Source organism: Pecten maximus, chromosome 16, assembly GCF_902652985.1.
Source record: "Pecten maximus chromosome 16, xPecMax1.1, whole genome shotgun sequence".
NCBI lineage: Eukaryota > Metazoa > Mollusca > Bivalvia > Pectinida > Pectinidae > Pecten > Pecten maximus.
In genome coordinates, this window is record NC_047030.1 from 17,805,207 (window position 1) to 17,820,429 (window position 15,223).

At 35.7% G+C, this 15,223-nt stretch overlaps 1 protein-coding gene across 1 annotated transcript; it reads right to left on the reverse strand.

Moving 5' to 3' along the window:
* Positions 1–1,830: 1,830 nt before the first annotated feature.
* LOC117344511 lies at positions 1,831–14,596 on the reverse strand (the record flags this gene model as incomplete). Its single annotated transcript, XM_033907272.1, is given in 8 exon segments — positions 1,831–4,532; positions 5,193–5,298; positions 5,809–5,962; positions 6,721–6,847; positions 8,622–8,891; positions 9,220–9,376; positions 11,891–12,099; positions 14,555–14,596. Coding segments are annotated over 7 exon segments (1,054 nt in total), but the record flags the coding sequence as incomplete, so codon positions are not given.
* Positions 14,597–15,223: the final 627 nt, after the last annotated feature.

Genomic DNA, 15,223 nt, shown 5'->3' on the forward strand with positions numbered 1-15,223 from the left:
CCATGAACGATGACATGTCGATTACTGACGGAAAAATTATCGACACGAGGTTTCGAGAGATTGATGAAAACCATGGGGAAGTTTATGGTGGACATCCTAATATCATTGCGAAATATTTTACTTTCTTATGAGATATGAAGTCCGACGTGTTGATACTTGTTGATATACCTAGTGAATCTGACGTCACCACGGGTTCTTATTTTGAGTATGGGACGTAACCCAGATTTGACCTAGATTTGTATGGCGGTGTCATCGATGAAACAGTCGACGCTTACTCTTCTGAAACACATGGTCGTGTTCTCCTACTCCTTTCTCAAAGGTATAAATATATACCTATATATTCTAAGTCATACATTAGCGAGTAAGAACGCTAAAGAAAATAGTATACTGTGTTTACACATTCTCATAACCTCCATCAGCCTTTTAGACCCTTGTGTACTTATAACCAATCAGTGATCTCCCAGTAGTTCTAAGAACCAATCATCTTCCAGTAGCTTTAAGAACCAATTTATTATCTTCTAGTAGTTCTAAGAACCAATCAATGATCTATCAGAACCAATCAATGATCTTCCAGTAGTTCCCAGAATCTATTTCTACGACAACTCATCGGAATTTAAAGTCGTCCATTTTGTAGTGTCCCTTCAGCAGGTAATATAGACGAAAAATAACAACACCTTGTCCTTAAGGACTATCTCTTGGGATTATTCCAAGTAGGTTTCATCTCAATCTAATTGACAGAACTATTAAAAGAAGTTTAAAAATGAGTGATTGAGAAATCATGTAATAAACTGGCTGCAGTAGTATTCATGTTAAAAGTTGGACCAGTTTGATAAATTCCAATACTTGATCAGGACCATCTTAGGATCATTCCTGGTAAATTTCAACTCAATCCCACAGGTGAAACCGGGCAATATTTTAAAACATCCTTTTCAATATGGCAGTCATGGCAGCCATCTTCGATTTCGAATCAACAAAAATATAAAAATTATTTAGTCAGGATTACCTCAGAATCAATCCAACCAGTTTCAACTAAATCCTATTGTTCTGTTACAAAATGGCCATTGTAGTTTCCATGTCCAAGTTTTGACAAAAAATATAGCATAACAACACTTTGTTTCCTTTCCTTAACGGCCACACCAATTTTTAGCTCAATGGCACCAGTTGAACTGGAGAAGTTAAATATTTTTTAAGATGGCAGTCATGGTGGCAATCTTGGGTTTTGGACCGACATGAAAAATAACAACACTTGGTCAGGGCCATCCCAGGATCATACAATGCAAGCCGAGGTAAATCCCACTGGTGGTACTAGAGAAGAAGTGAAATGTGAAAAGTGTATGGGATGGCACCGACAGACAACAATGAAAAGAGCATGACGGGTTCTTGGAAAAATATACAAGGCATTTACAGCTCACCTCTTCTCTAAAAAACTTTTTAAAAAGCTCACCTCTTCTCTACAAAACTTTTTAAAAACGCCACAGTATAGTACAGGGACTTTGCACGATTTCCCAATCCATAGATGAACCAAATACACGAGGCCTTGAAGGTCTGCTTGCTCACCAGGATATTACAGCAGTCATGAAAAAACCCTTCATCATCCTAGGAACTTTGGACTACCTGGTACATATGCTAATAAAAGGAAGTTTAGTGTTTTATAACCATTAAATTAAAAGTGAAGTTGAGTTCTATTTATAGTAACAGTGGCCTCTTTTTGGTTCCTGGTGGTTGATACGTGACTTTGCTCTGCATGGGATGATTGGAAACAGACATGTTTAATTCAAATGCCAATGTTGCTCTATAGTACAAAGTTGAAGTAGGACAAAAACAACGACAGTTGGTGATAAAGATTTTACTGTATGACTAGCAACATATTTACACAATTATACATATTCACTGCATATAATTATATTAATATTCCTCTGGATACATAGAGGTCTTATCAACATTCTGTGAACTACAAGCCCACATACTATAAGCCTAACAAAATTTAGTACAAGCGAATTTGTCCAATGTTAACAAATTATCATATTGATGAATTGATGCACCCACAATATATACACTACTACATGTATAATATCAAATGGATGCTGCATGGTGTGTGACAATTAATAAGTGCTATGCTATATGTGATAAAATTTGCCTGCATTTTATCTGGAAATAATGCCCATGATTTCTACTTATTTGTAAAACCAAGGAAAAACTACAAACAAGAGCAATAAGTTGTACCTAAGGATGAACTCACGAGAGCATCAGTTATAATCAATCATCATCAATACCTTATATTCTATAATAACACATGGCAGTAAACAGACATCTTAATCATGTACAAAATAGCTATTATACTTAAATATAAGTAACACATTCAAAATCAATTTTACAAGTCAAATTTTATTTGTTTGGTGTAATGACTATATGTATTTGATTTGTGCTACAATGGCAACCTGTCCAAAACACATTTTGAAAAAAAAATTGCCACATTATTTTGCAGTAAATCGCTCCTAGACCTCTAATGTATACATTAACCAATTATGAAGGGTGTTGGGTATGTACTTATGGACTCACTAGAAAGCTTTAGAAAAGTTCTTCCCAAAACTTCTGTCAAGGGAGCTGCTTTAGCTTAGTTACTCGTAACAGGTGAGCTAAACATGAAATAAAATACTGACCATTCCATGTCTTTACAGCTAGTTAGTAACGCCAACTGTGTATTATTCCATGGAAATGCATTAAAGCACTACGAAGGACATGCATAGCAAATTGTTATAGAGGTACAAAGTCACAGGTTGTTAACCATATTATATTTAATGTTGATTATACTATATGCAACATATCAATTAACTGTCTAAAAACTGAGCTTAACGCAACATTCTTCTCTTGATGAGGATGCTGACAACAGCTGAGTAATAGCACCTTACTTTCATTTCCATTGTTAACAAGATAATAAGTTGGGTAGGTAGGTAAATAAAACATCTCTTTGATAATTTTTATGTAATGGTTATACAGGGGCGTGCTCTTGACATTCCTGGAAATTTGACAATTTTACTTATTGACTTATTAACATTAAGGTAAATTTATCAAGGGTATCAATATCTCAGCATTATTCAATTGTTACCTTGTTAATTGACATTTAACAAAATAAATTAAACTTTCAAAAGCTTCTGATTTTGGAAAGGCAATACATGCATTAATATGTTAGCACCATATTTAACTCTGACTGTCAGTGTTTTAAAATTTGGAACGTTTTAAACGTTTAAACTACAACAAAGGGAAGTAATCCTGGGCAGTAGTGACTTTTTTCATTATTTTACACTACACCAAAGTACATCTCTAAACCATTTCCTACTTCTATTTATACAAGAACATCAGATAAACAGTTATTACCCTAGCCTTCTACAACTTTTTAAAAAGAACGCTTATCAACATATCATCAAAATTATAAAAGATCCCAGAGGGATCTTGGCGTCCATCATTAAATGATCTTAATCGGCTCTATACAAGACAGATCTTTTCTTTAATCTTCTCACCTTTCCTCTTATTACGAAATCTGCAAAAGTTCCATGTAGGACTTTCTTCATATGGATAACAAACTTCCACAAACAAATTCAAATGGTTAATTAAGTACTTTTTGAAAAATAGCAATAACAATCTTCAAAAGTTGAAAGTCAAAATGGCTGTCTGCCAGCCATGTCGGATTCCGATCAATCTCAATATCTAACAAAATTCAACTTACAAAATCGAAGCATGACCCCCTGTCGGCCATTTTCTTTTTTATCAATATTCAAAATTAAATGGGCAAAAATCTAGGCACCAAAGGGAACCTACATTTGAAATTAAAGAAAAATCCTTTCAGAACTGACATGGAACGACAGACAACGGAGGAAGCACGATTTGAATAGCCAATCATCTTATGAGAGACTAAAAATCCCCTTATATTGCACTATCATTTTTAATTAAATTTTCCTTGGACTCAGCCTGTTAAATGCTGTCAAATCCTACAAATTTCACACTGATTTTTTCAGGACTTTAACCTGTCGACCACTGGATGCCTCAGTAGCTGTGATTACTAATGTACAGTAAACACTAATGTGTACAGAACCAAACATGAGCTCCAGACCACTCACTCATCCAACAAGTCCAACTCAATCTCTGATGGTGGCTGAAAAGGAGTGATTTGGCAGTGTCAGTTGATATCATAGTTGATATCCCTGATTTCCTTCCAGCATTGTTACTACAGCCTTGTTGTTCATAACCATGTATGTGATGAATTTACTTATTTATGTCACAGTGAAGACTTGATTCCAAGATCTCAAAAACAAGTATTTTTTTCTGACATGCGATATCTTCTGCCTCTCTAGAATGAAAACTCTAGCAGCTGAAAGACATTTTCATGTTTAGAGTTCACTCTTGATAGCTGTGTCGGTTCCCCTGAATGTCAATCTAGCTCTAGATCATAGCCAGTCAGCATCATGGGCAGGAATGATGACATCATATTCAACAAGAACTTCAGAAGTGTGGCTTCGGAAGCAAGTGTCAAGCTCCTGAAATAAATACAAATTGATCAATAAAAGGATAAATTAATTTCATATTGGCTTTGTATAATAACTGGTCATATGATTTACAAGTTTGAGTATCTGTAGAAGAACTAGTCCGTCGCAGTATATTACAATGGTGTCTTCAACCTATCACTGTAACAAAATGCTCTCTTCATCAACGATATTACTCTAGTCAATAGTATGTTTTTGTTTTTTTTCTGGGTGGCATGGGTTAGGGTTGACGAATTATTGATCTGGGACCCTTTTCATTGTTCACCAAGTTGGACCCAAATCACCAATTATGATGTGTCACACTAAGTTCTGTTGGCCAATTTATGAAATTATATATAAATTCAGATGCAAGAACTGAAATACATTTGGTTTACGTGAACACTGGAAAGACATGGGAACTCTGCTAAGGAATAAATATAGAACACGTCACATAATTTAATAAGCTTAACATTCTAGGTGGCAGATCAGCTCAGAATAAAAACGTCTGAAATAAAACTTTTTTTTTTAATTTAATGTTTTCAATGGATATATTATATTTTTTGTTCACCCGTTATAAAAGTTATTATCAAAGGAAAACTTCACAATCGCATTTAAATATCAGGTATAATAACACATCATCAATCTGGCAGCGCCCCAATCCTAGCTGTCTCTCACCGTTAATTAATTCATTTTCCACAGTCTTCTGTCTCCTGTGACTCATCGTAAATTGTAAATGTCAGGCCACCACTGGTCTTGGAGGAGGCGGGCTGGGCAGCTGTATCTAAATATAACCAAACATAGTATATCCATCACTGTAACTTGTAAAACGTCACGTAACGTTTGTGTTCATAAATACAGTGAAATTTATCTACAGTTGTATTTATTTCTTAAGTTGTGCCTTGTCTTAAAGAAATTAAAAAGAACTGTCATGGTGGAAAAACAACACATACAACAGGATTTTACTTAATATCTTCATCTTACAACAAGAACAACCATACTGTGTATTGTTTTACATGTCCCCTCCCAGTCCCCACTAAAAATAGTAACAGTGACCTTGAACTTGACCCAAAAAACTTGAAACTCAAACTTGTCCTAGATATAGTCCCTTATCATTGTGTGAAGTTTGATCAAAATCCCTAAGGAATGAAGCCGCTAGAGTTCTGACAAACTTTGGTGTTACGTTCATACTTACAAGACAGATGGAGAGGAAACCTTTACCAGTAGGGGACTAATAAAATGACCGCTGACCTATTGACCAAGTTCTACTGACCATTGACCTATCGATCCTTACCTTTTGACCCCTGACCTGCAGTAGTTTCTGTTAGGTGTGACAGGTTATCACACATGCCTAAATGTCTCTCTATGTCCAGTGATGCATTAAATAATCCCTGTACCAGCTGAATGGCTTCACGTGTGTTCACCGTAGGGGACGACATAGAAACATTCTACAAAAAAGAGGCATTCCTTATGTCACATTGTATATATTACTCGTGACAGTAAATCCTCAACCCAGATAGAATCTGTTTATATCCAGCCAGTAGTCATAGCAAGGTGAATATCAAGGTTATCCAGGGCATTTTAGGAATCTTTTCAAGTCAAATGGAATTTTTGTGATTTCTATATAAAATTGGTAAACATTTTATAGCTTAAGAATTTTTTTTTTTAATTTTTAATTTTTAAGGCATTTTTAATACATAAATACATTAATATTCACACACACACACACACACACACACACACACACACATACATCGATTCCAATCGGTTTGTTTTTCATACTCTCATTTTCACCATCACAAATCATGTCTTTCATCATCATCATCATCATCATCATCATCATCAAACATACAGAACATACACACATCCTCATACACCGACACAGAATATACAAACACACACAAACATATTCAGTTTCCTGGTAGCCTGATCAATCATGTCAAGGGCTAAGTGTCTGTGTTGGTCATATCAACTCTTTCCACATCAACAGAGTCATTGACATGATTGACCAGACTCCACACTGATTCAGCCAATTACATCTATCTATAGCTTAAGAATTGAGGGAGACCAATTTTTTAATGCATTATTACTGACAAAAATAAGACTGACAGAAATGTGTTTATACATAGTTTTACACATCTTACATTAAAGTGTTGGAGTGTTACTGTAAAACTCTTTACCAGTAATTAAACATGTCACTACCCACCTGTTCATTACTGCCAGGTTTTCTCCCTGACATGCAGGGTGATGTGGAATGATTACTTGGGTTTTTGGTTTTATCAGTCAGAGAATTTGTGTCTTCAAATACAAGCTGTTTCATAGCTCCTGCATCCCTGTTAACCAAAATAATATGTTATTTGAAAAAGTATTAGCTGAAGCCATTTTTGAAAACATATTTACCAGGGTATGTGCTGCCCCAGCTGAGAAAGCATGTTACACAATGCATAAGTCTATTATAATTAGATTCCTGTAAATTGGATGAAAACTCAGCAAGCAGTTTTTTCGGACAAGTGTATGTCTACAGACAAAATCCTTTCCACAAGTCATTAGGGATTTGTACAAGTCACTAGGATGTTCTATCATTACTGATAGCCATCCCTATAAAATATTTACTCTGTGAGAGGATTTGTTTGTTTGAGGCTTGCTTGCTGGGCTTATCGCCATGTGAACAGCCATAGTCATTTTGAGACGAGGTCTCCTTGTAGTAGTTGGCACCTATACCTCACTGAACAACATACAGAAGTCCTGCAGCATTCAGAGCAATTCATGTAGTAAAGTGTCTTACCCAAGAACACAACCACAATAGCACAGACCGGCCTGTTTCTCAGCTTCCAAAGAAACACAAAATTACATGGGCAGAAAGCATAGAAGCATGCACCCCGGATCTTCATTTGAGGTTACGTGTGGCCAGCATTCTAACCGACTGAGTTATTGCCGTCCCGCGAGCGAGAAGAATCCAGGTCTGCCAAACTAGTATCACAGAAAGAAGTGATTTAATTAAAGCAGGACTATATAATAAGACAGTTTCTCCAGCACTCTTCATGCATAGAATTTATTTCTGGAGTCCTATTGCAGAATTTATGTTTAACTGGAAGAGCCCAGTTTTCATTTTTATCTGAATGCCATGAAATTTCACAATCATGGGCAAAACAATCTATTGACCTGTCAATAAGAAGTTTTGTCTTGAAATTTAATTAGGCCTGTATCAAGTACCCGGGCGAGCCATTATGGGTCAGTTTTTAACCCGATCCGGGTTTGAAAATATGTGCCTCAATGTTTTAAATGTTTTAAAGTACACTGTAGCCTTGACACACGATTGGGCAGTTAAATAATGTTTTAGTATATGGTATTAGTGTATTCTGTAAACAACATATATCTGCTGTAACAACAGTTACAATATTGCACATACTGTTGGCACTTAACATGGCTGAGAAACATAAATTTTGACCCCATTTCCTATAACACTCGGAATATCACAATGTATGAACGGAAATACACACACACTAGAGGCACATCGAATGGCCACCAAAAAGTAGGTTTGTCAGTATTTTCCTTCACGTGCATAACAAATTATTCACCAAACAGCATGGCTTCTTGGATCGAAGCGGGACTCACTATCAGTATAGCATATCTGGATATAACATCATAGTACATAACATGCCATCGTTAAATATTAAGAACTTTTTTCAGGTTGATCAATTTGTATAAAAAGAACGCCATCGTTAAACATTAAGAACTTTTTTCAGGTTGATCAATTTGTATAAAAAGAACAAAGTGAATTAATTTACTTTACTATCAATAACATCTCTACCATGTTTAGTTTTTTGATTACCGTCAGCTACACAGGGACCGCTTGTCTGCTCAGTCTTTGGTAATCTATAGGCATTAAATCTGGGTAAAGGTCCAGTTACAAAGATCGAGTACCCAGGGGAGAAAATTTTGTACCCGTGACAGCCTTAAATTTAACACACTCTATTATTTTAAAACAATATTGTACTATTCTGTTCACTATTTTCATGCCTAAATCTTATCAATATATTCTTTTTTTTTAACATGCTGAATATCTCTTAAACAATTAAAAATTAAACAGGTGAAAGTGACTCTCACCTCTTCCTTGACACAGACTGAGGTTTGTCAAATGAGTGACTAGATAATCCCCTGGAAGCAAGCTCCTGAGAGTCCATTGATGAACTTGACATTCCTCTGGCTGCCGGTCCAGAGTGGTCAAAGGATGTGGGTACCATCCCCTGGTGGTCATTCAATGATAAACCCCTGGATACCAGATTATCTGTCGAGTTGCTGATATTGAGCTGAACGGACATCCTTTTCTGTATATCGTGTTCCAACATCGCTTGTTGTCGTTGAAGTTGTGTTTGTCTGTTAAACAATGTAAAATACTGTACTCAATCAGTTCAGAGATAAATCTGTCAAGTTGCCATTTTGACCTTGGATGAACCAGGTCAATTTCATTTATCAAAAAATCTTTTACAAACCTTGCTCATTGAAATACTTCTGAAATATCTGCAGTTCTTATAATTACTTAACACTAAGACCTTTTCACTAGAATCACTTTAAGTAAAATTTTCTGTTCAAAACATGTTAGAATTTGAAGCAATACTTAAGATATTAAACAATTGATTGACATATCACATAAAGGCTGTCAATCGACACATAGACTAGCAAGGAAAGAGGCTAGTGGCAATACCTCTCAGTATTAAACTGTGCTTGTTGTATCTGCATCTGCTGGCGACATTGTAGAACCATGGCCTCATGTTCTTGGCGTAGGGCAATCTGCTCCTGTTTGATTCTTTGTGCCTCTTCCTTCAAAGCATCACGACTTCTCTGCATTTCTTCTCTGTATTCTGTAGAAAAAGAATGTTTCTTTGTGAACAGTAAGAAATCAACGACTCTCAGAACCACTTTATTCTGTAGAATAACATTTCATATGAAGTTCCTTAATTTATTTTGTACCTTTGTGAACTAAAGTAAACAAAACATGTCCTAACTTTATCCTCTAGTCAACACATTTCTGTACTGCCTCTTCCCCTTTGTGGACACAAGTGTGTACACAGTATGATGATGTTACATTTGATATTAAATGCTGATTAGATGTAAACAACACGACCTTGTTGTTCAACAGGTAATCAGGCTAATCACAGTTTAAAAAAAAACACTTTTAAAATCCTGATAAAATCATTTCTAGAAAAACTAACTTGACAAAATTTTATGAAACTATAACCCTCAACAGTCTCTTCCTACCTGTCTATTTTAAGGAATAAACTCACTCAGGTTTTGAAATAAAGGAGAAATGAGATTTTCATTAATCAAGTGATTAAGCTAATCACCTTTTAAACAACTGGGCCCAGATCACACAGTTACCCAATAAAATGTTATATAAATAGATGATCATGATTTCCAAAACAAATATTTCGGTTCCTCTCAGTCAATTTCTGCAGCTTACCTATCTTCTATCACACTAATAGTACTAGTAAGATTTCCTGAAAAGGTTGCTAGTGTAAACAATAGGCAACTTGCACTCTAGTGTTATCCAATGTTTCGCAGTGAATGACACTGCATAGAGATTACAAGTCTTAAGTTATGAAAACAATATAGCCTCCCAAGTGGGTTGAAATTAAGAATCAGTTTTTTAAAAGTAGGTCAGAGGTCATGATCAGGTTCAGCAGGTCAGTGAATGTGGTACCAACGGAAAGTTCTTGTGATAAGGATCACACATATCAAATATAACAGCCCAATCTCATATGTTACTATACTGTTGCCAAGGTTGATTTTTCTAAAAGCAGGTTAAAGGTCATGGTAAAGATCAGCAGGTCCACAAATGTACCAATGGAAAGGTCTTGTTACAAGGAACACGTGTGTCAAATACCACAGCTGTATCCTCAGTATTGACACAACACTGTTTTATAAAAAAAATAAATATCCACAGATGTCGACACTGGGGTATAGCAGTAACTCAGTAGACTTCCTCATGGGGAGTTAAAAATGATTATCAAAAATATTAAAGATACACCAACCTACGTTTTTTTCTATTTAGATACAACACAACAAAAATATATGGCATTCCGCCTGTTGCTAAAACATCTTGAGGCAGACCTGATAAGTACATATTGGGTACAGAATCTGGAAAGAACTTGAAGAACTGAAACAGCTAATCACAACTTTAACTGATCTACCTGTTTTTTGTAAACTTTAACTGATCTACCTGTTATTTGTAAACTTTAACTGATCTACCTGTTATTTGTAAACTTTAAACTGATCTACCTGTACAACTTTAACTGATCTACCTGTACAACTTTACCTGATCTACCTGTACAACTTTAACTGATCTACCTGTAAACTTTAACTGATCTACCTGTTATTTGTAAACTTTAACTGATCTACCTGTACAACTTTAACTGATCTACCTGTTATTTGTAAACTTTAACTGATCTACCTGTACAACTTTAACTGATCTACCCGTTATTTGTAAACTTTAACTGATCTACCTGTTATCTGTAAACTTTAACTGATCTACCTGTTATTTGTAAACTTTAACTGATCTACCTGTAAACTTTAACTGATCTACCTGTTATCTGTAAACTTTAACTGATCTACCTGTTATCTGTAAACTTTAACTGATCTACCTGTAAACTTTAACTGATCTACCTGTAAATTTTAACTGATCTACCTGTACAACTTTAACTGATCTACCTGTTATCTGTAAACTTTAACTGATCTACCTGTACAACTTTAACTGATCTACCTGTACAACTTTAACTGATCTACCTGTACTTACTATCTACCTGTACAACTTTAACTGATCTACCTGTTATCTGTAACTTTAACTGATCTACCTGTAGTAAACTTTAACTGATCTACCTGTTATGTAACTTTACTATAACTGTTCTGACTACTGTACTAACTTTAACTGATCTACCTGTTATCTGTAAACTTTAACTGATCTACCTGTAAACTTTAACTGATCTACCTGTACAACTTTAACTGATCTACCTGTACAACTTTAACTGATCTACCTGTTATTTGTAAACTTTAACTGATCTACCTTTATTTGAACTTACTATCTCCTGTTAAACTGTAACTTAACTGATCTACCTGTTTATCATGTAAACTTTAACTGATCTACCTGTTATATGTAAACTTTAACTGATCTACCTGTTATTTGTTAACTTTAACTGATCTACCTGTTATTTGTTAACTTTAACTGATCTACCTGTACAACTTTAACTGATGTACCTGTAAACTTTAACTGATCTACCTGTAAACTTTAACTGATCTACCTGTTATTTGTAAACTTTAACTGATCTACCTGTACAACTTTACCTGATCTACCTGTTATTTGTAACTTTTAACTGATCTACCTGTCATTTGCTTCTGCTGCTCTTCCCATCTCTTCTTTTCGACCTCCTGTTTTCGACAGGCCCTCCACCGTGCAGCGCGAAGCTCCTCAAACGAGTACTCCTCTGTGCCACACTGGATCTGATCCATACAGCACATCAGCTTCTGTGTACAGTCTTCCGTCTGGCGCATATGTTGAAGGGGGTCCACATATTTGTCTGGTTTACGGGCGCTGTAACACAGATATCTTGTAGTGTTGATAACATTTCTATGGGGTTAAAGTGTTGAACAAAACAAGTGCAATCAATGATTGCGAAAGCTCACCGGTGGCAGCAATCACACTATGCATTCATTTTTTATGTATGTATAAGCATGTCATTTTGAAATTGTATGTCACATAATATCGCTCCTAGACCTCTAATGGATGTATAATCGAAATAAGAAGGGTGTGGACTTACAAGCTTTCCAAAACTAACCCCTAAAATCTTTAAAAGTGGGTTTTTGTGTCAAAAAAATAAGTCCACTATAAATGGTAAAATGCCGGAAAAAAAATCACAAATTTGTTTTGCATGATTTTGCCATAACATCACTCCTGGATCTCTAATGAATGTATAAACCAAATTAGAAGAGTGATAGGTGTATACTTTTGGACTTACCCCCAAAACTTTAAAGTGAGTTTTAGTGCCAAAAAGTTAAGTCAACAAAATGGTTAAATGCGAAAAATCACAATTTTTTTCTGCATGATTTTGCCATAACATCACTCCTAGACCTCTAATGAATGTATAAACCAAATTAGAAGGGCATGAGGTGTATACTTTTGGACTTACAAGCTTTCCAAAAACTGACCCCAAAAACTTTAAAGTGGGTTTTGGTGCCAAAAAAGTTAAGTCCACAAAATGGTTAAATGCGAAAAAATCACAATTTTTTATTGCATGATTTTGCCATAACATCACTTCTACACTTCTAATGAATGTATAAACCAAATTAGAAGGGCATGAGGTGTATACTTTTGGACTTACAAGCTTTCCAAAAACTTACTCCAAAAACTTTAAAGTTTTGGAGTGGGACGCCGACGCCGGGGTGACAGCATTAGCTCTCGGTTACTCGTAACCGGTGAGCTAATGACTTTAATACAAATGGAAATTTTTGATTGGTTGGGTGACACAGAGGAAAAACGCTTGTGTTTCACCTATATGGTTGAGGTTCAATTCCCCGAGTCTATTCGAGTCAATTTGACCCATTTTAACGCCATCCATCAGTCCCTGGGACTTGGGGCCAATATGTGCATACCATCTTACTGCCATCCACTACCGATAACTCTAATCAAGTTTGATCATTTCAAATGGCAATTCAACAAATAATGTTCAAAACTCTTTTTTCCTCTATATAAACAATTTTATTCCCAGGGTCATGAAATTCACAATTTTAGTAGAGATTGTAAGACGATTTCATCTATTAGGAGTATTTGTATCTACCATATCTGAGCATTGAGAAGATTTTTGAAATTTCAGTCAATTTGATTCATTTTAGTCTCACCAATCTGCCACTGGGGGTCAATATGTGCCTACCATCAAACTTCCATCCCATACCAATAATTCTAACCATCAACAAAGGATGCTCAAACATGTGATTTCCCTATATAAACAATATACCCCCCTCCCATGGGGTAAACGTGAGATCCTAGGGTAATGAAGTTCACAGATTTGGTAAAGCACCATAGGACCCATCCTTCTATGAAGAGTATTTGATTCTACCTTATTTGGGTCCTGAGAAGATTTTTTTGAAAATTAGTCAATTGACCCCTTGTTGCCCCTACCCCTTTGGTCCCTGGGGGGTGAGGACCATATAATTCTTACTTTTGGTTGACCTTTGGGCATGGAAGGTTTCTACAAAATTTCAATGAAATTGGTTGTGGGGTTTTTGAGAAGAACTCAAAAACGTAAATCGTTAACAGGTCCACTACGGATGACACACAACGACGGACATTGTCTGAGATGACCTAACACTACAAAGCACTCCATACCAAAAGGCCCCACTAGATCACTAGGGCAATGTACCAGGTTTTGTGAAATTGTCCTTGACAATTTTAGAGTTATGTATCAGAAATTGCAGTCGTACAGACACGTGGACAAATGGGGACCAATTCATTCCCCACACAAATGTTATTGGAAGGTGATAACTGATGTCTGATTAATCAACATATATAAGGAAGATCTATGTCACGTCTGATTTATTTTGTCTGCACTTAAATCTCAGAAACATCAAAAGAGTAAGAAAATTCCCTGTTTCATATAGGTTATTTTTTGGTTCCACACCAGACATCTGTGAAAATATCTACAGTCTGGTGTTGGGGCCTGAGGAAACTTGAGCTACAGTATTTGTGTTTTTTATCCTCTGAAATGGTGTGCTAAAAATGATCACAGAAGTAGAAGAGGTTAGGTGCATTAATTGCTCTAAATATAGAGAATAACCACAATGATTTTGAAAATAATTCAAAGTGAGATGGAATTAGATTCTTTTGCCAGTTTCAACATCAAGCTTTTGTTTTGGAAATCTTGTTAATGATGTGTCTGGGTTAGTGATGTCATTAAGAGATTACTGGCTTTACACGCAAAACTTGACTGCCACAGATTATTTCAACTGATGAAGCAAATGGCATGGTACATCTTGAATAAACTAGAAGGTACCTGAGAACAGGATTTCCCACTTCCAATGGCTTCCTCGGAGTTCTGCAACAGAGAGAAATAAAGATTGAACATTCTAGTTAAAAACTCCAATCTTACTCTTCAGTACATAGCAGACCGATTCCAATACACTTGAAGCTAACTAGGGAATCAAAAGAATTGTGCGTAATCATGTCTGACTTGACCCACTTTGTCAGTATACTAAGTTTTAAGCAAACTCCGAATTCACCACAAACTACAATGTTTTTTTTTCCAAAATCAAAACAATTTCCACTTGATAATATGGATGCACCCTGTAAGACATGTAAATAAAATGTATGGCAAAACAAAAATCAAATTTTGCAAAATAACCAATTCTCAAAATTACCTTAAATATGTAATCTTAACCTCAAAAGTAACTCTTTCTTAAAAGTGAGGGGAAAATACATCAGACTTAAAGTGAGGGGAAAATACATCAGACTTAAAGTGAGGGGAAAATACATCAGACTTATAGTGAGGGGAAAATACATCAGACTTATAGTGAGGGGAAAATACAGACTTAAAGTGAGGGGAAAATACATCAGACTTATAGTGAGGGGAAAATACATCAGACTTAAAGTGAGGGGAAAATACATCAGACTTAAAGTGAGGGGAAAATACATCAGACTTATAGTGAGGGGAAAATACATCAGA